Genomic DNA, 27,197 nt, shown 5'->3' with positions numbered 1-27,197 from the left:
GCTTTAGGTTCTGTATCCACTGAGAAACCTGTTGTTTCAGCAACATTTCATTTAAAAACTGTACTTTTGAGGTTAAACAAATGTTCATAATTAATTTAAATAAATTACAAGTTAAAAGGGGCATGGACATTTCTCTTTTTTGTATTGAAAAAATATCGAACCGTGAGACTAAAGTATCGAACCGAACCGAATTGTGAATTTTCTGTTTCGTTGCATGCCTAATAAATATATATAAAATTTAGAGTTTATGGTCCCATTCAAGCTAAAGGTCACTTACCTTTCATTTTCTGAGCTCAGGTAGCAGACCAGGTGACACGCCCACAGCAGAGGACCTGCGTAGGTGCTGACAGCTGTTAAAAAGACAGCCGGGGCTTCAATGTAGCTTTCTAGTCCAACAAAGCCAACTGAAATGTCGACAGTGGCTATGCTGTTTGAGTTTCCCTGCACACACACACAAAAATCATTTCTATATTTGACTAAGGTTCAGAGAAAATAAAACCTGTATAAACAATACCTAAGTACAAAGATGTGGGACTTTAGAAGCTCAACGATCTAAAGAACAGGTCCTTTGCTTTTTCATGATTCCTCTGAGCTGCTGCTGACTTCCCAGCAGCCCAGATGTTTGTGCTTTTAATCTCTGAGCAGAGCAGCTCCACCACCTTGTTTGCAGTTTGAGCCACTGAGGCCATGTTATGAATGTGCGTCAGTAAACACAGCTTTATCTGATAAAAACAGGCTATTTTTGCATAATTTAACATAAAAACTCCAGTTCAAGCATCTACGATAGGGTTTTAATAAAGTTACTGAAAAATAACTTTTACAACTTAAATGGAAAATATACATACAAGTTTTATTGTGCAACATATAGACTAGCTTCCCTGGAAGAAATGTTATATTGTTGTGTAATCACTGCACATAGTAAAAAGAATGGCACTGTATAACTTAACTTATCATTAATAAATGTTAGTTAATCAGAATCAGAGCACTTTATTGATCCCCAGGGGAAATTGCAACATTGATAACATCATTAATTAAGGATTATTCATCCATAATAAGCTATAAATAAAAACACAGCATTGTCTTCACATTAGAAGGGTTCACAAAAAGACTTAACTATTAGTAGCTGCCTTATTTATTAATGCACAGCAGGATTATTACAGTCAATTCAAATGTTCTCTAACCCTTAATACATGTCTAACACATGGTGTTATATGATTTACTTACACATTAGATAGAATGGTTAGTTCATGAGTTATTAAGCATGAATAAAAATGAGTTTGTTGGTTTTGGAAGTAATTAGCCTTTATGTAAAGCATTAATAAATGTATCCATTTATAGGTTATTAAATATGAATCATTCCTAATTACATTTTAAGGTTAACTAACCATTTATTAATGTTCTAATAAGACAATAATGTGTAGTTAATATAAAATGTGATTGAAAGAAATTGTTTGAGCCTCAAATTTAAAATTACATTTATCCTTGTGGTCAGAGTATATAAAATTCTGAGTGTGAAGGACTGTGTTTGACAAAACCAGATCTGTGCTCATAATCTGAACACAGATGATTATTTATGCATGGATAACTATTAAACTAATATAGCTGATTTATTTATGCATAATCTGTAACAAAACCTGCACAATACTTACTAGATCTCTACTGTAATTTATTTGTTCACCACTAATCCAACTGCATGAAAATGATTTGATAGCCTTCAAGTGGGGCAAATCCTGTAAAATTAGAATTTATGTTCTCAAGCAAAACATGCTTCTACAATTTAGCAGAGTTTCAGTAAGCCTTCTTCAAGCTATTTAGACACAGCTGTTTGTGAAAAATAGCGACAAGTTTGACAAAACAGCATCACTTAAACATATCGTTCATCTAATATTAAATTTATATTAGATGTATTGTTCTGCTGATAGAAAATTTAATTACTGTATTTGTATCTAGATTAATGGCAGAATTGATCAAACCATAAATTTATATATTTTAAATGAACCCAAATTGACAAAGAGCAGTGGTGGGCACCAGCCCTCTAAAGTGCAAATCTGCTAATTGCGGACCTAAATATTTCATTTACGCTTTAGCGGTCTTACTAATTTTAATAATTCATAAGCGGATTTGCGCTTTCTAAAATTAAAAGGCAGTATCGCTAATAACTGATTATCTACCAGTCATCATTATCTTGAACAACGGAAGGTATGGCTGTCACTGAATCACAACACACGTGATCTATCCAACAGCACCCCTCCCAGATAAACACACTTATTGGAAAGGTGTACATCCTTGTTGACTGTTGCTTTCGGTCACGGTTCTCATTTTACAGACATTTCCCACAATGCTTTGTGTCTGCTTACGTAGCTGGAAGGCAGTGTTTAGAACTCCCTGTCCCAGCTAAAACAGTTAACGTTTGTAATACATAGAAAAATTTTTTATTTATTGATCTATTTTACTTTACAATCAGAGCTCCTTTTTTAAAAAAAAAAGGCGTTTAAACGCTGGAGCTCAACACTTGACGTAATTGGTCGAAGCGACGGGGTTAGAGACGCAGAAATGATTTAAAGATGTTACGCTGATGAAGACTGACATCTAGTGGTCAACTGGAGCAACTACATGGAAAACTTTAAAATCCAAGCTCTTATTTTGAAGGGAAGATAGTTTCCTGTAATCCGTGCTTTCGTTTCCCGTCACAAATCAAATCCGTCAGGTACCCAGAATGCATTGCTTCAGTTTTCCAATAAACAGTTTTAAAATTACTTTACTGATGCTTCTTTAATGAAAAATCTACAACAAACAAAAGAAAAAGACAAAGAATCAGCCGAACTAGCAATCCTCAACAACTTTTTGATTTTTACACCAGGAGCTAAAGGTCTGTTTCAGGAACTCACATCCCCAGCAATCGGCAGTTGTAGGAATAAGCTGTAAAATGGTTCATATACCGCTAGTTCTCAGTGTTGTGCATATATTGTACATGAATTATTGCCAGCTATTAAATGTCAAATTGAAAATCTTAGCTTCCGATAGATTTTCTATGGCATAAGCACTTTTGAGGTTGCGTACCTAAATATTTACATAAGCGCTTTAGAAATTGCGGAGCTAATTTTTGGATTAGCGCTGCTCACCACTGACAAAGAGTAAAAGTAAAGTTGGAACTTGTGTTTCTATTATTAGTTGGTTACAACTACCAGTTCCTCCACTAGATGTCACTTAGTCCCACACACAGGGTCAGGATGATACACCCTGGTTTTGTTTCTTACCTGGAAGTAAAAGAAGGCTTGACCAAACCAGTAGTGCATGATGGTGGTCTGGGCTGCATCGTATTGGAGCTTCTTCCAGATAAATTGAGCCATTAGAGTCTGGATCAAAATGCAGCAGCAGAGTACTGGCAGGTTGTGAGCACGAAACAAGAGTGCAACCAACAAAACCAATCCGCTGTATATCTCCCATAATCCTCGGCTCTTTAGTTTGGCATCTGCTGTAAGGATCTGGGATCGCAGCAGGTCCTTGGTGCCCGAGAAGAGGATGCCCAAAACGAAGATGTAAACAAAGCGAGCCTCCACTGTTCCCCTGAAACAGAAAGGTAATGGAAGTTTAATTTTTGCAGCTGCAGAAACAAAAAGGCAGTATTGATTTGTCCCAACAAGAGGTTTGCTCAATATTCAGGTAATTGAAGTAAGTAACTCTGGGATGTGAACCCTGACAGGTTTTCTCTATCTAGCCATGTGTTTCGCAGTTTCATATATGTAGCTGTGGGCTTTGAGACACAATGACAGGAATTTAATCCAGGCTCTATTTACTGAATGATAAAGAAGAAATGCATCATCAAAATACTAATCAGAATCCAAACAACCCAGATAAATAAAATGCGGCAGAGCTTAATATCCTTAAAAACCCTCTTTGTGAAGAAGTCTGAATAGAATAATAATCAAACAGATGGTGAGGGTAACATTCAGCAAATCAAAAATATGACCCTGGCAAGTTTCATTCAGTAACCTAATTTCAAAATTAATAACAAAAAAGGGGAAATAAAATTGGGGGCAGCATCCAAACCAGTGATGTGTTTCAGTGAGTTTCAGTGTAATGTGATTTGCACCCGATCTTTTGTTATATCAGGTTTTTAGAGTTCAAAAATTCAATTAATTTCATATCCTCCTCTCTTGTTAAACAGGATTGCTCATATTTCTGTGACTCATAACACTTGCTTCACTCAGCATGCGGTGTGTCAGTGTAACATTAATAATTAAAGATAGGAGACTGGAAGACGGAGCGCATTGATGGAGACCTTCTCTCACCCATCACAATGTCTGTTTCTGAATGAGTCAGAAAATTGTGTTAATGTGCTCTAAGAATATTTTACAAATAAAAACAACAAAAGAAACCACCTGAACAGTCACCTTCTAATGTTTTCTTTGGCATTTAAAGACATGTACGGGAGAAAAGTTTCTTAAAAAAAAGAAGCAGTTAAAAAGCAGGTGATGGTGGTAAAAGTTGAAACAAATGTTTTAGATTGCAATTTTACATATAGACATTTAGACATGTTTATGCAACAAATGAAATGAAATCAGGTTAGGTGAGGTCATACTTGTCATACATCATCAATGATAAACTAACAAAGTACACGATTATATGTGGTATTATCCTGCCATAATTACTGGGAGTGGAAATAGAGATCTGCTCGCACACACACACTCTCTTCCCTCGTACAAGCTTCCTCCTGCGCACTCACTGTTAATACAACAACGAGAGAGAGAGAGAGAGAGAGAGAGAGAGAGATTAAGGCTAATGTTCTGTGTGTCACACACAACCACATATAAACCAAGTGTGGGGTAACAGGACCATGTAGTCGGTGCTGCTCACCCGTTGTATCCATGTGCTGGGTCTGTGTCCCAGTTTGTGTGGTAGGGGTCACCTCAAGTGAAGAAACAAGATTTACTGCCTCAAAGCAGGCCTCGGACAGGCCTGACGAGAGGACAGGAACTCTGTCACAAACTGAACTCTGTTTAGGCCATGACAGGTCATTCCAACCGTGGAAGAGAACTCCTCAGTTCTCTTAATCAGATAATGGACAGAACAATCTCTTCTGTTCGTGATTCATTTGTTGTTTAACCAAGAATGTTTATGCATTTGTTAAATCATGATAATGCCTGTCACAGGAAAATGGAACCACTTATTTTCTTTTATCATGCCTTAAAGATTTATAATGGTATAAAAAAAATCACAGAGAATCTGATTACAATGTTTTCATTGTGTTTTTATGTAAATCACTCTTTTATTTTACTGTGAATACAGTAATATAATTGTGGATTTTTCCTGAGAAAATCTTTCATTTATCTGGACTAACAGAAGGTTCAGAACTGATTATAAAACAGAAATGTTACATTTAATCATCATAAAGGTTTTGCAGTGATTTCTCTTAGAGTCTATCAGAAGAAAGCTGAAAAGAGGTAATCATATCATGTTGTTGAACAACAACAGAATTTTAACCTTGGGCTGGCGCAGTTTGGCAAATCTTTATCTTTCTTTCTCCGACTCATCTCTCTAAGCTTGAGGGCGGAACCAAAGTTTGTCCGTTTCTTTTACTTACCCAGACGGCTTTGAGCGACACACTCTTCTGCCTGATTCCAACCTAGGAAGACAGCTGGGATTCTCTCAGGAGAAACCTCAGTTTGGCTTTAAGTCGGATCCCATGAGCTAACTAGGGAAGACTTCACAGCCAGGGACCCGGCATGCCTGCCGGTGGTCTCACCCCGAAGCTGAGCCTCTGAGTGCGTTTTTAACTCCTGAGGGGAGACTTTATTTTGGAAATAGGAACCTGATATGGCTTGAATTTTTCTGGCTTGGACTGAAACAGACGAAAGTTACCTAGAAAAACACCTGTTCACCAATGACCGGTAAGCGAGCCGACATCAGTTCCCTGACTGATCGGAGGTGAGCCAGCCCCTACCCAGAGGGTGCCTTAAGAAGTCATCACCAGGTAAAAGCTGATGTGTTCGGAGTGACGTGCCATGTGGAACCTGAGCTTAGAAAAGACGTGCAGTTCCAGTTGACCCACACTTTGATAAAAGTAAAAGTCGTAGTAACATAATCTTACGTTCCTCCTTTCCTTGTTCTTAATTTGCCAAACTTAAGCTAAAAGTGCCAGTAAAATTGTTTGGTTGTTAACATCAGAAGTGACCTTTTACTGTTCTTTGTAAGTAATCTGAGTTGATGTGAATTGAAATTCAGACGCGGGTTTTATCTCATTTAACTCTGATGCTTGTTATAGGAATAACCACAATCAAGTGTAACTTATGATCTGTTCAATTTGTGTAAATAAATGATTGCATAGTCTTTTATGAATCAACTTGAACTCGTCTGAACGTTCACTTATTGTGCCACTTTTCACTTCGCACAGTCAAGATATTAACAAGTAATGAGAAATACCTTGGTAAAAGTTTCCTCAGAACCTTGTGTATGAGAGACATGGGAAAAGCTTAATTCACCTTAAGCTCACTCCTACAGTGTTATCACTGGCCTGGCTGATTATAGTCCTACCTCGACCCCTCCATCACAGAAATATCTGTTCATTTTGAACATTTGGTTGCATCTTGCAATAACTTTTTCCTTTTCCCCCACTTAGTTTCTCTACTCTATCCATCACCTTTTCTTTCCTTTTTAACATGTTGGCCAATTCCGTTCACCTTTCTCCCTCTTTTTTATTTATTCAAATTGGGAGGGGCCACTCGTAGTGGGCGTTTGACTGTGTCTGAGGGTGGATGTGGTTCGGACACAAAGGTGGGTGTGCTGGTACACAGCAGTGTTTTATGTGGTTATAAAATTCGTACCGGCTGGTTCTACCTTCAGCTGTCTGTTATGTTATGTTATGTTATGTTATTGAGCCTTTTACTTACATACAGTATATAATTTATAATTTTTGACTGGGATATTTCCCGACGGTATGAAGTTTGCTAAGGTAATTCCTCTCTACAAGAGTGGTGATAATTTTTGTTTTCTAATTATAGACCTATATCATTATTACCTCAGTTTTCTAAAATTTTGGAGAAACTGTTTGTAAAGAGATTGGACCAATTTGTTGATGAGCACAATATTTTGAGTAATAGCCAGCATGGCTTTAGAGCTTGTTTTTCAACAACTATGGCTCTTATGGATTTGATAGAAAATATAACCAATGCTGTGGATCAAAAAAAAAAAATACTGTTACTGTTAACGTAGACCTAAAGAAAGTTTTTGACACTATTGAGCACAGCATTCTTCTTGATAAATTGAACAGATATGGTCTGGACAGGAAAACATTGTTGTCATCCATCTAATGTTTTGTTTAGTCAGTTGAGATTATAGAAGTTTTATGATCTGGTTAATTATAAAATTCTGTTGATGATGTATAAAGCTCATAACAATGCTTTACCTTTTGCAATACAATTTTATTTTACTAAGAGGATAAGTGTTTATAATTTGAAAGGATTTGAGGTGTTTGTTTTACCAAAAATTAGAAGAAGCTTGAAAGAGAGATGCACTTCAGGGTATCAAACTGTGGAACAATTTAGCAAAGGACCGCAAAACTACTGGTACTATTCAATCATTTAGAAGAAGGGTCAAAACTTTGTTTTTGAAAAGTTGGGATGGGCAGTCTATGTTTGAACAATTTACATTTGTTCTTGTTTTTTTGTTTTAGTTTTTTCTCTCTCGGCTGTTCATTGGATGAAAAAATAATAGTTTCTTATTTATTTTTATTTTTTTGTTGATGAATATCGTGTGTGTGGATATTGTTTTAATTGGGGGCAGATATAAGATTATTCTCTTCTCTCTGCTCCTTTCCATTTAATGATATTGTGCTTTTTGTTTATTTTTAATGTTTGTTTTTGTTGTTTAAATGAAATAAATAAAAAAAGTGTCTGGACAATTGGGAATCCTCACCAATCTCTATGGATAGACAGTTTTTCTAACATGTAAATGTAGTCAGTTGTGTGTGTCTTATGCTCATTGAGTGACAGTTGGCAGTAGAAGATACAAATTAGGGTTACTTACTTAAGATTTAACCAAAAATAATACCAAGCACAGCTTTATGATTAAGTGTTGTGCATCATCTTTCTGCAAGCCAACTCAGAGATTTTATAAAACTGCAACAAAATCAATGGGAATGAAGGGCAAGTTAGCTCAGCATTAACTGTTGACTTCTAATAAAAATGTCTTTAGTAATTGGGTTATATGCTTGTGTTTATTATTTCTTTTGGGTGTTTCACCTAGACAACACGCCAACCTGTGGGGACTTCAGTTGCAAAAAAAAAATTATATATGATGCGCCCCCATAGCTTCTCTTCATTTATCCTATATGTATCAGCGTTTGTCATAAAATTGTTAGGGGTTACAATAAAACAAGCATAACAGAAAACAAGTGGAAAAGAGATGTGACAATGACAAATGACTTTATCCTATTTCATTATAGACGAAGGGGAAAGGAGAAGTATTAGGAGGTAATGAGGTTAAGAAAGCCATTGAATCTCTAAGCACTTACAGGCTGGAGAAAATTAGACTAAATTGTATTCTGTGCAAATGTGTGGAGATGAATGCAACAATTAGGAAGACAATGATTTGCCTCTGGACTCTCACGGGAGATATATTTTTGACAGATCAAATAAAATTATTTCTTTTGCAGTTGAATACAGCCAAATTTGCTAAACATATTATAAGATAACTGGTGACCCTGGAGGAGTCGAGTAAGAAGTAGACATGTTTTACTAATTAGTCTGTTTTATGCAAACCTTTTCTAACAAAAAAAGAGGAGAGTAATATGACCTATCCAGAATGATATTTATTTATTAAAAATGTCTTTAAAAAGGCTAGGAATGAATAAATTTTATATACACAAGAAAAATGGAAAAAATCCTCAATTTAATTAGATTTTTTACGCAGACAGTGAAGAGGTGTGCTGACAAGATTTACATGAAAAGTAGTGAGCAGAGAGAAAAAAAAAGTCAACTTTATATCCATAAGACATTACACTTTTTGCATTACACAACTAGATACAGCATAGTGGTTGCATACAGTGGGAAAAGTTTTTATTCAACCACTAATTGTTCAAGTTCTCCCACTTAAAAAGATGAGACCTGTAAATAACATCACAGTTAGACCTCAACTATGAGAGACAAAATGAGAAAACATGTCTAGAAAATCACATTGTCTGATTATTTTATGAATTTATCTGCAAATTATAGTGGAAAATACGTATCTGGTCAATGACAGAGGTCAAACATTTTCTTTAAGTCTTCTTTAAGGTTGGCACACACTGTTGCTGGTATGTTGGTTCGTTCCTCCATGCAGATCTCCTCTAGAACAGTGATGTTTTGGGGCCGTCACTGGGCAACACAGACGTTTGCCTATTGCAGATTCAGTCTTCCCAACCGGGTGCAGGGTTACAATTTTGTTTCTGGTGACCTTACACAGCTCTTTGGTCTTCACCATAGTGGAGTTTGGAGTGTGACTGTTTGAGGCTGTGAACAGGTGTCTTTTATAGTGATTGAATGACTGTGACCTCATTACCTGTAGTAATGGCACCTGTTCAAAACAGGTGCCATTACTACAGGTAATGTGAGGAGGACAGAGGAGCCTCTTAAAGAACAAGTTACAGATCTGTGAGAGACAGAAATCTTGCTTGTTTGTTGTTGATCAAATACCTATTTTCCACCATAATTTGCAAATAAATAAAAAAAAAACAATGTGATTTTCTAGATATTTTTTCTCATTTTATCTCGACACAACCTGACAGGAAAAAAAACCTTTGCTGCAGCTGATCTGCTCACAAGATCACTAAATTAGACTAGTTTAGATCAGGAATAAAAAAGTTTGGATCTTGTTTGACTGAAGTTCGGGTCCGGTTCGACAGGAGCTGCTTGCTAAATTTTCACAGTGATGAACTGATCACAGACATTCAGCTGTTAATCACTGCCTCGCTGGGCTGACTTTTTCCGCCTCCCACTGTTTGCCGGTGTTCTAAACACACATTCTTGTTTACGTGTTTCTGCTGAAAGTGCAGCGAGCTGAGCTTCATTTGTCCGCCTTTCATTCATTCCTGAACACTGTGGCAATGATCTATATTATATTATAATAATAGTAGGTCTAATAATAATAGCTCACTGGGCTGTGAGGCTGTGTCTATGTGTGCGTGTGTCTGTGGGTGTGTTTTAGTCCCGATCAAAACTACGTGACAAAGAAACTTTTTAATTTGTTTAAAACAACATTGGACCATAAAGAGGATCAATAACTAAGTTAACTCAGTTTGTTTTATGACTGATAAGAGGCAGATGTCCATTGTGAACCTACTGGTTCAACACAGAGAGCAGCGCAGTGCAGGCAAGTCCCTCCTCCTCCTCTCTTCACCCAAGGCTGAAGGAGAGTCAGGCTGTGGAGCTCAGCGGAGCTTAAGTCTTATCAGATCGAGCTGCTGGTTCAAAGTTTCAGTGATAAATGAAGCCTTATGTTGCTGAGGCATTGTGTGTCTGTGTGTGTGTGTGTTCAAGTGATGTTAGCCGCTAACGTTAATACGAAGCTGTAACAGATGTTCTATTTCCTGTAAGCTCTGCCCTCTAAGGCTGTCGCCTGAGGGTATCCCCCATGCGCGCACTGAAAAATCAATAGTCTACGCCCACGTACTGTGGGGCCCTGCCTCGGTCCGTATAAAAGACTGCTCGGACCGACACTCTGCTCCCCTTTTTTCTTCAGCTACTGAAAAGTTACCACAGAAGACGATACCCCTGGTCAGGTTTGGCTAGTGGCTCACACGTATATGTAAGTATTATCTTTTGCTATTAATCGTTAGGGAACTCATGTCCAGCACCATCTAGCTATGATCCGCGTACTGTCGTCCTGGGCTATTTGGGGTTCGGTTAACCCCGGCCTGACCATTTTCTCCAGTCACCTTTCTCGAAGAAGCGGACCGGGACTAGCTAATTTTTCCAACCGACGGTCATCTCTGGTGTCGGGACATTATGCTAAGCTAGGAGCTGGACATACATGCGCATGTTATGCAGACTCGGAGGAGTTCCCGTTCGTGCAGTCACTCATCTCCGACATGTTCTGAGCATAGATCCAGCCTTTCCATCCGAGGAGAAAGGTTGAAGGCTGGCTATCCCCTGCACAGGGAGCGCAGCAGAGTAGCGATGCCGGGGGCTGGTATGCTTAGCATGCTATCGGTACTCTGTTGAGTCTCGATAGCCCTCTAAGTATCGGGGCCTCACCGGCTCACGTAGCTGAAGTAAAAGCTATGGGAGCAGAGTGTCGGTCCGAGCGGTCTTTTATATGGACCAAAGCGGGGCCCCACAGTACGTGGGCGTAGACTATTGATTTTTCAGTGCGCACGCGCACACGGGGCATACTATCAGGCGACAGCCTTAGAGGGCTACATTTACACTCATAGAAGCTTAGGTTACAATGCGTAACCATCGATCATGCTATGCTAACTGTTCCACCCTCTGACTGCTGCAGGGGCGTGTCTTAGAGAGAGGCTTTTATTCCAGAACACGGCAGCTGTGACGAAACCATAGAGAAGACACATCATTGTGGAGAGCCGTTAACCAATATGGAAATTAGACTGCAGTACCACTGCTCAACCCATAGTATGCAGCAAAAACATGTTTTTAGACCAAATATTGCAGATTTGAACAAATACAAACAAAACCGTCAAAATTAGCACAGAAACAGTACTATATAACATTTTACACACATTCTAGATAGTTTACCAGCTAAAAAAAGTTAATTTTGGGGTAAGTTACCCTTTAAGCAAACATATGACAATGTCAGATGCAATGGAACAAAATCCAAAAGTACTGATTTGAAAAATGACAGACTTATCTCATAGTAGTCAAAAAATACATCAAGCTTGCTCTTCGTTTGTTCCCATTTTGCATCATCAAATTGTATTCTTTCTATGTGGTCCTCTTCACATTTAACAAAGAAATAACACTAACACAGACCTATGAGCCCAAGCTGCCACATCATTTGGTAATGATAGGCATGACACTCTTAATTTACAGTTATCATGTGCCTGCTTGTAAAGGCAGGGGCACTCTGTGAAGCTGTTTGCAGAAGGGCATTTAATTTCTAAAAGCCTATAACTTGGGCTTTCACTCCCTGCATGCTATCACCTTATGGCCAGGTGATGTACCAAGATGTGGGGCATTGGAATGTATAACAAAACCACATGGATACACTTGATAACCTGTGAGCATGGTGTAATGTATGGCTGCTATGGACTCTCTTCATTGCCTTTGTTTGTACTGATGCTGCACTCTTTAAGCTTGCAGCAAGTTTGTCATGGTTGGCTCTTCTAGAGAATATTTTTTTTAAATATGTTGATGTGATTTGGGCAGATCTTGCATTGAACCATAAATGTTTGTGCTCTGTTCTCTGTTTTCCCTTTCCAGAGCAATAGAATTAGTCAACGAAATGCCCAGTTCTGTGTAACGCTGCATGGCACTTTCAATAAGAACAGTGTAAAAGCTGGTGGGTTGTTGTGGCAGAGAAAAGTTGGGCAAATCATCTGGTTGGCTGTCAAGAGCTGCTCCAGGGTCAATTTGGCTAATAAGTGGAAGCTGTAAAAGGTGAGAAAGATAAATGAATAACATTAAACATGCAACTTTTTTTTCCATTACAGAATGTCGAAACCTCCACTCCCTCAATGTCAGCTAGAAAGAGGGCCTGAGGAAGACCAGAGCACTGAAGAGGAGTGGAGTACTAAAGAGTAGCAAATCACTGAGAAGGAGAAAAAAAATTAAAAGAGGAAAACAACAAAATGAAATTGACATGAAAAGAAACTGAAATAGAAAGCCTGAAAGCACAAACTGACACACTTGTAAAGAAAAGTCTGACACATGAACTCCTTGAAAGTTCAGGTGTCTGCATGAGTGTTTTAACATAACCTTAGCTACATCCATGAACAGAGTAACAAAGCTAGTCTCTGATGACAGCTTCGCTTAGCTAGCTAACCTAATGGTATCAATCATATTTGACTAATACAGTACTATACTAACACAAAAAAAGAGAACTTACCCTGCAGCACAAGAGCAGGACTGGTCCACAAGAGTGTGCTGGTTGCATTTGAGATAGAGGTCATGGGGTTTCTGAGGCTGGTATGCTTTAGCCTCGAGAATTGTTGTGTCCTCTTCGTTATGTATTGTAATATTTTGAATTTATTCCTCCACTGCATTTCGTAAACACTTTTGCCTCAATCTGGAGGATATTGCACTGGTATTGCTCCAAGACAAGGCACTAACACACACTGGTATACAAGCTATCCCAGTCATGACATGCACCAACACTCCATCGGCTACAGAAAGCTTGACAGGCATTGCAGCAATGGGGCGGAGCTTTTGCAAAAGGTCAACTGGGTTGAGCTCCGGTGACATGGTCATTCAAATATATTCCACATCTTTGCTTTAATAAACTCCAGGGTTGCTTTGGCTATATGTTTTGGGTCACTGTCCATCTGTTTTGTGAAATGCCAGCTGATCTTTAACTGGATCTGAGCACACAAAATGTCTCTGAATACCTCAGAATTTACCTGGCTGCTTCTGTCCTGTCACATTATCAGTAAACACTAGTGACCCAGTGCCACTGGCAGCTATGCATGCCCAAGTCATCACACTGCATCTGCCATGTTTTACAGCAAATGTGGTATACTTTGGATCATGAGCTTCACCATGCATTTTCTTTCCATCATTCTGGTAGAGGTTGATCTTGGTTTAATCTGTACAAAGAATGTTCTTCCAGAACTGTGCTGACGTTATGTTTCTTAGCAAAGCCCAGTCATTTTTTTTTTTATTATTCTTGAGGCTCATGAGTGGCTTGCAGCATGCAGTGAACCCTTTGTATTTACTTTCATGCAGTCTTCTCTTTATGCTAGTTTTGGCTATTGATACAACTGCCTCCTGGAAAGTGTTGTTCACTTGGTTGGCTGTTGTGAAGGGGTTCCTCCATATCATGGAAATTATTTTGTGATCATCCACCTCTGTTGTCTTGTGGGTGTCCTGGGGCCTCATGTATCAACAGTGCGTACGCACAAAAACCTTGCGTACGCCATTTTCCACGCAAAACTCTGAATGTATCAAAACTGAAATGAAGGTGGAAATGTGTGCAGCCCCAGGCCAACATCAGGGCTAGTGTCACACGTTTCTGTGGTTCTGGTTCCATTGGAGACACTTAGAGGTGATTCTGAGAAACTGTTCATGATGTGAAAATGATTATTGTTCMCABMAGACACACATGATTAACAATTATTACATCCACATGGACGCAGTTAGTTAAAGGACGTGCAAAGTTGTGCCAAAAATACTTTTAACAGGAACGGATTCGGCCTTACTGGAGGATATAATAAATAGTGTAATAGCAGAGCATTTATTTATTTATAAACATAATTTTCTGATCCATGATGATGACTGGTGGAATGGTCTCATCCATATGATTCTAAAGGCTGAGTTATAGTCACGCTTTGGAGCGCACTCGCCCTCGCTGGCAGTGGAGGTGTTTCATACTTGGCGTTTACGTTGTTGTAGATTTCTCCAAAATGATACATGGAAGTACACTTTACAACTTGTGAAAATGCTTTAAGTAGGAGAGCAAAAGCTGGACAGACAAACAGACTGAGAGACTTTGTGGAGACTCTCCAACATCACGTCATGTCATGAAAACTCTCCAATGAGGCGCAGAGACTTGTTTCTTCATATCAGCTATAAAATAAACTAAGATCTATGTTCTACCAAACATTTAAGTTCCTCTGTGTTTACAGTAATTATGGTAATAAACTCATGCGCAAAGTTAATATTTTCAGACTCAGAACGGATGGATCAGTTGCGCTACACAGCAGTGCGCACACACACACCGACACACAATCACTCGTCCTTTGCGTGACAAACATATTTTATTCCTATTTTACTTAGGATTTTTTTCACACTCACTTTATATTAAATTCATTATTTTTATGACTTTAGAAATCATTTCTGATCATGCAGGGATCACTCAAACTTGTCCTTCACACATGCAGGAAGTAATTTGCATCTGTTTAACATATGTAAATGAAGGCGTGTCAGGGGAGGTGTCTTACCTGCGCTAAGTTCCACATTAACTGTGATGTACAAAAGAAATGTGCGTGGATTCAGGAGTACACACAGTTTGATACATCTGGATTTTTTTGTGCGTACGCAGTTTTCTGGATTTGACCGTACGTCAGGTTTCAGTAAGAAATCCACGCAAGTCTTTGTACATGAGGCCCCAGGTCTTTTATCTGCTTAATTGAGAATGACATAAAGGAATAGACCACATCTGTCCACGACATAGCCTTTGAGACAATTGCCCAATTACTTTTGACTTCTTTAAAAGCGGGGCTGACACATAAGGAGCTGAACTCCTAAAGCCTTCATCCAATTTTAATGGAGATACCATCAAGTGAAAGCTGAAATTTTGAATTTTCCATCCATGTCCATTATATAACTATAACTTGAATATGTTTCAGTAAACAGTTAAAAAAGTAAAAACTTTGTGTCAGTGTCTGCATATATATATACCTAACTGTACATCTATATCCAATTTACCTTTGGAGTCAAGTCCAGACAGTCTGTCTCAAAACTGCACAACCCTACTGTTGTCTGATTGGGTAAAACTTTGACTGTGGTTTCCTTTACTGGCTGAAAAAATAATCTGTTTTATCACTGTATCATCACTGGATTGGAAAAGAAACTTTAATCCAGGTGGGATCTAGTTGTCTGAAACCAAAATAGTTTGTCTTGGACAACCTAAAATGTTGAATGCTGCACGAAATTTTTAAGAGACAGACTAGGATTTAAAAAAAAAAAAAAGTATGATTGGGTATAGTTGTTCAAAAATTAATGCCTCGATAGATGACATTTATTACTTTTTAACACCTTTTACAACTTTGCGGACACCCTGAAGGCACTAAGGCTGTGGCAGAGTGGTTAGGGGAGTCGTCCTGGAACCGGAAGGTCGTCGGTTCGATCCCCCGTCCAGCTGTCTCAGTTGTTGTGTCCTTGGGCAAGACACTTCACCCCTAATGCCTCTGATGTGTTTCCCATCAGTTTATGTATGTGATTGGAACTGATTAGTCTCAGCTTAGCTTTGTAGAGACCTAATGGATAAATGAGGGCACAGATTGTAGTGTGAAGAGCTTTGAGTGTCCCGGATGGATAGAAAAGTGATATATAAATACAGTCCATTTACCATTTACTAAGTTAGTTGTAACAGCCAACTGACCTTAGTAAATGCAGATATAGCTGTTTTAGTCAATTCGATAAATAATGGATTAAAATTTGCTGTAGGAGCAGCTGGAGGTCATCCCTACATTTTTTGAGCAATAACAAGTCACATGAGATTTGTCTTGAAAGTTTTGGTAGTAACTATGAGAGTCAAATCTTTCTGCCAGTTAGCAAAATATCTCAAGGATCACTGGTCAGATTTTAAGAATTCATCAGAAAGTAACCACAGCTGCCAAGTGAACTTAGAAAACAAAAATGCATAGAACTTAGTTTTGTAGTTATTGAGCTAAAATATTGTGTAATAGTAGCTGAAAGAGTTTCACAACACATAATTTGAGTGCTAACAGATTTTTTTTAGATCTTGCAGTATCACTTGAAGTTGTGTCTACATTTAGTGTGCAGTGATATACTGTACTATCTCTAAGGAATAGTGAGCATAAACCTTTGGTTTGAAGCAGCCTAAACTCAGCTGTAAAAATGTAATATTTTTTTCATAACAGGCCGATCAAGTGGTTTACTGATTTCTTTCACTTTGATTGCTCTAAACTTCCATCTATCCATCCATCCATTATCTATACCCGCTTCTTCCTTTCAGGGTCACTGGTGCTCATACCCAGCAGTCACAGTGCGAGGGGCGGGTTACACCCTGGACAGGTCTCAAGTCCATCACAGGACCACACAAACAAACAACCATTCACTCTCTCGCTCACACCTAGGGACAATTTAAACAATTACACAGTCCTGCTTTTGGTCTTTGGGAGGAAAGCAGAGTACCCTGAGAAAACCCACACATGCATGGACAGAACATGCAAACTCTAACCAGAAAAGTACCTAAAACAGGATTTTATCCGGCAACCTTCTTGCCGAGAGGAATCAGCTCTACCAACTGAGCCACCATGCCGCTGTTCTAAACTTGTTCATGAATATTTATTGTTATTGTAAAAAAAATTATATAAAAAAAAGTAAATTTTGAATGTAACTTTTTAGGGCCTTTATAGGACAGGAAAGAGAATCTTAAAGAACACTTGATAAGGAATAGACAGGCTAATCAATCTCATCGTATCTGCTGTATTTTAAAAATGTTAATACTGAGTGAAAAGAAACTAGAAGCTTGTCAAAGTGGCAAGGCTGCCTGAGTTCATGTTACCTTGGAAACAAGCACCAGGGCTCCAGCAGATGCAAAAGAAAAGGTAAGGCTAAGTCCAATCGCCTTAACATGTTGGACATAACACCCTTCATCAATCACCTGTGTCAGCCTGACACTTAGAGTAAATCAGCAAAGACAAGATATTTACTGCTACAGGAAGGAATGATGCAGCTCTTTGTGCAAGTCTGTCTTTCTGCAGGATAAAGGTGGGCGTGTCAAAGTGACAACTGGGACCAAGTACAAGACTTTAAAACAATGGCTGCAGAGAAACACCTAATTACCTGCTAGACACTCAGTCAATACCTGCACTGCTGGCAGCATGTGTTGATGTCTGTTTTTCTTTAGTCTCATGTCAGTTTTACAAAAACAATGACCTCTTTATTGAAACTGCAGCATGGTTGTAAAAGATAGAGTACAGAGAAAGCAGTAAATACATCAAACAGTGCTCTGAAGTAGAAGAAAGTGATTATTTGTTTAAAATTTTTATTAGAGATGTCTAAAAGATTTGACTTTGAAACAGCTGAAAAGTGGTTTACCTTGTGGGTATTAAAAAATAAATCTGTGTGTGTGTGTGTGTGTGTGTGTGTGTGTGTGTGTGTGTGTGTGTGTGTGTGTGTTTGCCTGGTGAGAGTTCACAGGTGTTTTGAGACAACTTTGAATACATTTCCATTTTTAAGCGGGATATGTATGCATGAATATTTTTAAATTGGGAAGCTGCACAACAGTCCTGGATAAAATGGGTCATGTTTTATGCAGGTGTGGACCACATACACAAACCAACACAAACATTATGAGTACATGCTGGTTGGTGTTTTCATGTTTGGTGACAAATGCAATCATAAATACAGATCCAGAAGAGGACCGAACTTTGGTTACACAAGCTGAGACATGGCTGACAGTAAACAGGCCTGCTTTAATGTAAAAAAATAAAAATAAAAAAACACTGCAGGAATGCATGTTCAAAATATATTATTTGTAATGCTTCTAAATATACTCCTTTAGCATTTTACGTGTATATTGACCATCAAAATGAAACCATTATTGCCTCTGTCTGTGTGCCCATACTCCAAATACCTCAAGTGTCAACTCTGTCTAGATAATCAGTTAATGTTGGTGTGACAGTAGCTGGGGGTCATACCTGTATAGCTGATACCTCGACAGTAGGGCCGAGTTGTTTGAGCTTTGATTAGCCAGGAGGGGTCAAAGGACCATAGGGTGCCGTCTATGGCTCCACTCTTGGCTAGTGAGTCTGCAAAGTCATTGTAGTGCTTGTCATCGCCTGGGACTCGTGAGTGTCCTGGAACTTTCTTCCAGTAAATCTGTAGGTCATGTGAGGCCACCAAGTGATCACATGCCATGAAAAGCTCTATTTGCTTGACTGCCTTCTTGTTGCTGGTGAGGAAACCGTTTTGTTTCCACTGAGCAAGTTGACAAGAGAAGCTTAGGCGAGCATAGTTTGAGTCAGTGCAGATGACTAGCGTCTGGATCGAGCGTTCAACTGCGATCTGGAGGTTTACTAGGATACCAGCGATCTCAGCGTACTGAGAGCCCAGTTTGAAACTAAAAGTTTCTTGTTGTTGGTCTTTGAGTAGGATCACCCCAACACCAGCTTTGCAGACTTTGTTGTGGTGGAATGAGCATCCATCCACGTACACTGTAGTCATGTCTTTACAGATGTTAGCATCAAAGTAGTGATGATTTGGATCCTCACTTACTTGGAGTTTTTTGTCGACTGGCATCTGTGTTGCTGGTACATCTTGTGTACAGCTTTGGCAGATTGCCAAGTCGGTTCCCAGATCGGATTTTCTGTTTTGTCCATAGCGGATTTCTATGTCAAAACTTTGTAGTGCCATGAGCCACGTGACCACACGTGAGTTTGTCACTACACCATCTCTGATGCGTAGGCTGTTTAGGAAAGTCACTGGCTGATGATGTGCTTCCACAATGATTTTTTTGTCCGCCTATGTAGTTAGAGAAGTGTTTTACTGCCCACACAGTGGTCAGTAGGGCCTTCTCACAGTTTGAGTATTTTAGCTCAGGGCCTGCCATTGTTTTACTGGCGTAGGCCACCACACGTTTGTCTTTGTCGTGGATTTGGTACAAACCTGCACTTGGACAGTGACCTGAGAAGCCCACTTCCAAATGGAAGTCTTTGTTGTAGTCTGGGTAGGCCAGACGGGGTGGATTTTAGGTTGTCTTTGAGGGCGTCCATTGCCTGCTGCTGTCTGTCAGTCCAGACAAATGGAACGTCCTCTTTTAGCAGTTCAGTCAGTGGTTTTGCCAGATCTGCGTAGTTTTCTATAAATTGGCGTGAGTAGTTACACACGCCCAGAAAACTCTGTAGTTCTTTGAGATTGGAGGGAGTTTTGAGGTTGTCTAGGCCTTGGGTCCACTTTAGTTTTGCACCATTGGCATTTTGACAGTGAGATTTTGGCACCAGCAGTTGTCAACTGATTTAGAACGTGGTCTATTTCAGTCAGATGTTCCTCCAGAGTTGGTTGTCTCAAGAGAATGTCATCGACATAAATCAGAGTCCCACGTTCATAAGCGTCTGGACACGCTTTGTTCAGAAAAATGTTGAACTCTGCAGGTGAGTTAGCATAGCCAAAGGGACACCTGGTGAAGGTGTATTGAYGGCTAGCAAAAGTGAAAGCTAATTTGTGTTGGTCCTTGGCGTGTACAGGTATGGTCCAGAAACCAGAAGCCACGTCGAGTGTTGAGAAGTACTTACCATTGGTGACCTTGGGCAGTTCCTGHTGGAGCTGGGTCATTGGCCACCTGGACAAGGGAACTTGTTTGTTHAGCTTTCTGTAGTCTATTGTGAGTCTCCACTTCCCATTTGGTTTCAAAACTGGCCATAAAGGCGTAGAGTAAGTGCTGTTGCACGGTCTGATAATACCTTTTTCCAAAAGGTTATCAAAGATTTCTTGGACAGGTTGATGCGCTGCCAAAGGGATTTTGTATTGTCTGACATACGTTGGTGGAGAATTTGGTGGGGTTGGGATGCGTACTGTGTGGAGTGAGGTCAGTCCGCAGTCCAATGAGTCAGTTGAGAATGACTTCTCATACTTTAGGAGAACTTTGCGAAGTTTGTCTCTTTCTTCATCAGTTGTTAGGGCGTCGGCTTGGSYGACCACCTGTTCAATCTGTGAAGGAATTGAGGAGGGGTCTTGTTCTGTAAGGAGCTCCAGCGGATCCCCTTCCATGTCGTCCGGCCTGCTGACAGGTAGGACGCTGTAGGTTTGAGGCTCTGAGCTATCTTCCTGGTCGAGATCGATCCTTCTGACCATGTCACGGTCGAAATCGGTGGCTGAGAAGATAGCTATGGCCTGTGTTGGTTTTGTGAACAAGACCGGCTCAGTGTGGTGATCTGGGATTAAATTCTCAGGAATTTCTCCCAGAACTGGAACGCTCAGTTCAAARTCATGAAAATCGGTGCTGATTAACCATCCTAGAGGTGCGTTTTTAGGGATCACTATCTCTTCTGTGTTTGTGTTGCACACAGCGAGAGAAGTMGTCCTGGAGTCGAGGCTCACCTGTGTTGTGGCCTCGAGGGAGAGTCCTAGGTTGAAGAATCTAGGAGATGGTTGAAAGAAAGCCTGTTTGTGGTCAATAGCTTGACCAGCTAGGATGTGGATTTGCACCAAAATGTTTGTTGCTTGAGGAGGGACTGTGGTAAGTTGGTTGTTAGCGACTTGGCAGACCTCAGGGATGGTCTGTCCTGCCTTTAGGTTAACTGTGTCTAGCACAGAAAGTTCTTTTGGGGTTGTTTTYAGGGACCACAGTACCTTATTGATAGTGTCCACTTGGGCACCTAGTCTCACCAAAATGTCAGAACCTATGTAGACCAAATGTGGAAGGATTGGGACCATGAGGATCGGATGGACCAGTTCTCATAGGTTCCAGATCAGTTTCAGTTTAATGACTCCTGTTGCAGTCAGAACCTGTTTRCTGTTAGGGTCTGTTGGGAAGCGAAAATATTTTTTCACCAGTTGTAGGCCTAAGTGTTTTTTAGCTAAGGTTTCATAGAAGACCTGGCTGATAGCAGATTTATCTGTCCAGAGGGATAGGACAGCATCATCTGTGTGGGATCCTTGGATCTGTAGGCCTTTCACTACCTGTGGTAGGTAGTGTTCTGGGTTTGCTGACTGTGTCAGCTCACAGAGGAAGGTGTCATTGTGTGTCAGAGTCGGGTTCAGCGGTTGAGCTACTGCTGACTCAGATGCACTTGAGGTCTCACTCACCTGGTCTCTGTTCTCAGGTGAGGGGTCAGTAGTGCCCTCTGCAGTGTCCACTGCTAGGCACTCTGTGTCCCACTCAGGTGGGAGGGTTAATGGTGCTGGTTCTCTGGATCTAGTCCAGAGTGTTCTATCCACCCAATCTGCCTGTGCGCTGACTCTGTATAAGAGGTCTTGGCCAGCTAGGAATGGGATAGAGTCCAGCGGTGACACATACAGTGGGTGTATAAATGTCATCCAGCTGAGCTGTATCTGTATCAAAGATACAGTGGATATAATGGAGTTGTTCTCTGCAAAAGCTTTTATCTCCACGGAACATTGCTTTTGGATGAGATTTTTGTTAGCATGTTTAGCAGCTGCACGCTGCTCCTCAAACAGTTTGCTGGACAAACTTGTTATGTCCGACCCGGAGTCTAGGAGGGCCTCCACCGTGACTGCGTTCTCCTCAGTGTCAGATAAAACTTATTTGCACACCCTTTTGTGTTTAGGTTACAAAGAAAATGTGCGACCTCAGGCTGCCTATGCATTTTCTTGTTATGCTGTACAGTCTGTGTGTTCTCTCGGTCTGTTTGGACCGTCAAAACAGTGTTGGTCATGTTTGGGTCTTCCCCCCTTTGTTTAAGGATGTGATTTCAGTGTCTGTTTTACACATGGAGTCAGTCCTTACCAAGTCGATACATTTTACATGAGGTTTTTTATCGTCATCATCGTTGTCTTTCTCTTTGAAATCTTCAAACGTGCAACGCATTTTTTCAAACTCTGCACTAAAATATTTGTAATCTTTTGTGTTGTCAACCTTTGTTGACTTTTTGCCCTGTTAAGCACCTTCTGTACGTGGTGAAGGAGGGTTAGATCCTTCGCGTGGTGGCCTGTTTTGAGGCCATCCACGATTGTTGGAGTAGCCTTGGTACCCCTTAGTTGGTTTGTTTTTAGGACCTGGACCTCCACATGACAGCTAGCAGGAAGCTAACACAGCAGCCAGTACAAAGGTAGGTATGTGTGTGTGTGTGTGTGTGTGTGTGTGTGTGTGTGTGTGTGTGTGTGCGTGCGTTTGTGTTATACAGAGTTTGAAATGTTTTTAGGCAACTTTGTCGTGAGTTTCCTGCAAAAGCAAAAACTTGTTAGAGTGTATATTACAGCGTAGACTAAAGCCGAGCAACGAGAGCAGCAGAACCTCCGCTTGATAATCATTACGCTTTCAGTTCACTAACGTCGGGGAAAACGATCCAAACCATACAAGTATCCCATCGATTTAAAGCCCAGACTCTCTTTCCAACAATATAAGTGTCACAGCTCTACGTGAAAAATTCACAGAACAAGCAGCCAAGGAATAACGAAAAAGACTAAATTCTGGAACCATAAACACGAACGTCTTTCCTTTGTTTTTATGGCTTTAATCCACTTTGGAGTGATTTTTTTTCACTTGGCTGGACCTGTATGTCTCCTGTGTTTATGTTGGTACATGTAATATGCTAATTCTGTACTGTGAAGACCATTAAGAGTCGTTGGGTGAAAAAATCTTTCGCTAACACTGTGTTGACTGTGAACCGGAAGTGTTGGGAGTGGCATCCAGTGCTGGACCGGATGTCCGTGACATATAGGCTATAGGCAAGGAGACTGAATATAAGATTGATGACACCTGTGATTGTTACGACATATAACTTCTCAATGGTTATATTACTTCAGTTATTTCTAGGGATCTCATTCTTTTTGTCAAGACTAGTTTCATCAGCTTGTAATATTTTTATATATCTTTTTTTTTACTTAGGATCTCACCTGGTCCGGTTTAAACAGACCAGAGTTCATTTCCCTTTTGGTCTAGACGTTTTATGCAGGTGTGAACACACTCATGCGAACCCTGGTGCGGACCGAGACCCATTTTTTAGGTGGTCTCGGTCCGCTTCCAAATGAACTGTGGTGTGGTTTGCTTCTGGTGTGAATCCAGACCTGCCTTGATCTGAACCAACTACAGAAAATATGCTCCTGTTTGGACTTCACAGGCCACTATAGCTAAGCAACATTAGCCCTCCAGTGTTGCTAATGCTAACACTGTGCTACAAACAATGGAGCAGCTGTGGGTCAGAGAACGGGGTTCACCAAGTCACCTTCAGGTTGCGGCATGCATTTCATAATTCTGTCCCAAAATTATACGTATATCATCGCAAAACTGCCACTGAATGAGCTGCTCTTGATATTCTTAATAGTAAGTTGTATTAACAGCACCATCTTTATTTCTGGGTCTGTGCTTTGTCCTGCCCCCGTCATTTCTGTCCAATGGGAGCAATGATTGTCACCTGTGTAGCTTTATTGATAAATTATAGTCCACTTGCTAAAAGCACCAAAGGAAAAAAAATATAAAGTCAACTATTTGGTCTGGACCAAACAAGTGGGCATAAGGACTTTCCTGGTGTGAATACACCCTAAACTTCAAAAGTAAAGTTTTGGTATCCTTTTAATTACAAAAAAATCAAATTAGATAATTGTCTCCAGCTGACTTTATCATCTGTTTCAGCACCCTGTGTTCATTCAGTTATTTGCTCATTTTGTGTTACTGTGCTGTTTTTATTTCTTTATTCATGTTGCTTTTTTGTGTTTTCAATTGCTTTTTGACTTCTTGTTTTCAGTTTAAACTTTCTTTTTCCCTGTGCCACCAGCTCATTTTCCCCCAGTTTCTGCTACTAAGTCCTCTTTCTACCACTCACACTTGTTCCTTGTCTCACTATTCTCCGCATACCTCATACCCCAGCCTTCTTACATTATGTTCATTCTCTTAGTCCATCTGCAGTCCTGCATTTTGCTTTGTGCCCTATCTGATTTTCATTAATGCCTCCTAGAGTTTTGTTATTTCTCTTCATTTTACTGGCATGACAGCTTTTGGTTTTGTTTAGTGTTTTGGTGATTATTAAATATTTTAGGCTTTGAATTATTTATGTTGGTCTGCATAACTGGGTCCTGTCTTTCTTGATGACAAACATTCTATTTTTAGATCTATTTCTGATTATGTGAAGAGGAGATTGTGCCAGAGAAAAGAAAAGGCAAACAACACTTACAGTAAAATCCATCCTAGGCACTGTGAGCCTTTTAAAGTGAGTAGTGCTGGCTGTCCTCAACCCCCATTTGTCATTTTGAAAGATACAACACAGCAATTAGGCTGTTTGGACAAAACAAAGGGGTAAGGAAAGATCCGAGGAGGTGTCAGAAGGTTTACAGAAATAGAAACGTAAAAAGACGTAACCTTTAAAGGGTCAATAAGTTTGTTTGTTTCAGATCCATATGAGAGTGAGAAGGAAATAACAGTAGTGAATATCTGCAGCAAACTGCCCTGATGCTAAGAGCAATTTGTTGCACCTGTGAAGAACATTCGCAGCATCAACTCGAGTGAAGTGAAATTGTGTTTTTGCACAATTTAAAAACAAGTAAGCCTTATACTCCATTTTCTTCTTCTGTTTGCTCTGCAGGGGTCACTACAGCAAGTCAACCTCCTCCATCTAAAGGCCTCTACATACTTCCTTCAAACTTTCATTGTCGCAGTTGCACGATGAAAATTGTGTCATTTGGTTCGGAGAGCAGCGGAACTGTTTCTCACGAAGCGTGAGAGGCGTTGTGTGATTGGTCTGAAGTTCATAGGTATGTTTGTTTACGCTGAAAGAACTTGAAGGCTGAATGCGACTGTTGTACCTGGAAGCAGACATTTATAAAAAAGTCAAATGACCAAAAACTCAGAGTAGGTTTGGGCAATATTGCAAAAAATATTTATCGTAATTAATTGGGGTATTTAGCCGATAACGATTAATTTGACGATTAATCCCCTGGAGTCCTTGTGTCCTAGTCACCTGACCAATTTAGTGGGAAAGATCTGTTCTTTATATAAATCTGTTCGAAACTGTGTTAAAATTACAGACTTCAGGTTATACATCAATTTTTAAATTGTGTAAATAAAGATAAATAAATTACAGACCTTTTTTTTTAGTGTTCGTCATATTTTAAGCGGAGAGGAGCACCGAGCGGACTCTGCCTGGTCGGGATTAATCGTATTAACCGTCAAGTGCCAAAAAATAATCAATTGTTTTTCTGACGATTAATCGCACACAATACTATTATGCCCAACCCTAACTCAGAGATAAAAAAGATGTTTTGTACGGAGGAGTCCGCAAAAAAGTGTGTCACTTTAACTGGAACAGATTTGTGGACAAATAACAGCAGATCAGAGTTTTTGTTTTCCTTTTCAGAGTTTAGACTCCAGCGGGAACGAACCCCATGCAGTGGTGTATCCCGCAGGGACCACGACCACCAATTCAAATTCCAAATTACAATTCAAAATTACTTGATTGATCCCAAAGTAAAATTAAATGTTGTAGTAACTCATTTAGTTAAAGCGTTATTGTAGATAGTGAGACTGGGCAGGGAAGATCTTCTATAGCGGTCTGTATAACAACAAAATACAGTTCCAAAGTGATGGTGTAGTGTGTCTCAGTGCTATAAAAGATGTGTGCGAAAACAAACGCCGAACGATCACGCAACCCCACGTCAACTGTTCGGCTTCAGAAGGAGTGTGTATTAGGGTTGGGCATAATAGTATTGTGTTTTATTACGTAGACTTGAACTTGATATTGGGATTGCAGGAACAGCCCTAAAATGGTTTGAGTCTTATTTGATAGATTTAATTTTGTTAATGTTAATAATGAATCTTGTCATGTCTTGAATGAGTCATGGAGTTCCTCAGGGTTCAGTGCTTGGACCAATCCTCTTTACTTTATATATATGCTTCCTTTAGGTAAAGTTATTAAACAGCATGGGATACATTTCCATCGTTATGCAAATGATACTAAGTTATATTTATCCATGAAACCTGATGAATCTAATCAGTTACTTAAACTACAGGCATGTCTTAATGACATAAAAACATGCATGACTCTTAACTTTCTGCTTCTAAACTCAGATAAGACAGATGTTATGGTTTTTGGACCTGAACATCTTAGGGATCAACTTTGCAGCCTTTCACCTCCTCTGGATGGCATTAATCTGGCCTCCAGTTCTAATGTAAAGAAACTTGGTGTTATTTTTGATCAGGATATGTCTTTTAACCCCACATTAAAAATGTTACCAGGACCGCCTTCTTCCACCTGTGTAATATTACTAAAATTAGAAACATTTTGTCCAAAAATGACGCGGAAAAACTGATTCATGCGTTGATCACATCTAGACTGGATTACTGTAATTCTTTATTATCCGGGCATCCAAAAAACTCTTTAAGAAGTCTTCAGTTAATCCAAAATGCTGCTGCTAGAGTTTTAATGAGAGTTGGAAGGAGAGATCATATTTCTCCAGTTTTAGCTTCTCTCCACTGGCTCCCTGTCAAATTCAGAATAAAATTTAAAATATTACTCCTAACATACAAAGCTCTTAACAACCAAGCTCCATCATATATTAAACATCTTMTTGTTCCATACTTTCCTAACAGAGCCCTTCACTCTCAGACTGCAGGTTTACTTGTGGTTCCTCGAGTTTCTAAAAGTAGAATGGGAGGCAGAGCTTTCAGTTATCAAGCTCCTCTCT

The 27,197-nt window shown here is 39.7% G+C and overlaps 1 protein-coding gene across 1 annotated transcript in view; it reads right to left on the bottom strand.

Moving 5' to 3' along the window:
• The window catches only part of pigg (phosphatidylinositol glycan anchor biosynthesis class G (EMM blood group)), a gene marked incomplete at its 5' end in the record, with an annotated part of 135,656 nt that overhangs the window by 21,346 nt on the left and 87,113 nt on the right, over positions 1-27,197 (bottom strand). Inside the window, 2 exon segments of the mRNA XM_014010407.1 lie at positions 278-441; positions 3,258-3,567. Coding sequence (XP_013865861.1) covers positions 278-441; positions 3,258-3,567 — 474 coding nt within the window.

The sequence above is a fragment of the Austrofundulus limnaeus genome, unplaced genomic scaffold (genome assembly GCF_001266775.1).
Source record: "Austrofundulus limnaeus strain Quisiro unplaced genomic scaffold, Austrofundulus_limnaeus-1.0 Scaffold68, whole genome shotgun sequence".
Taxonomy (NCBI): domain Eukaryota; kingdom Metazoa; phylum Chordata; class Actinopteri; order Cyprinodontiformes; family Rivulidae; genus Austrofundulus; species Austrofundulus limnaeus.
This window is presented reverse-complemented; position numbering and strand designations above follow the sequence as displayed.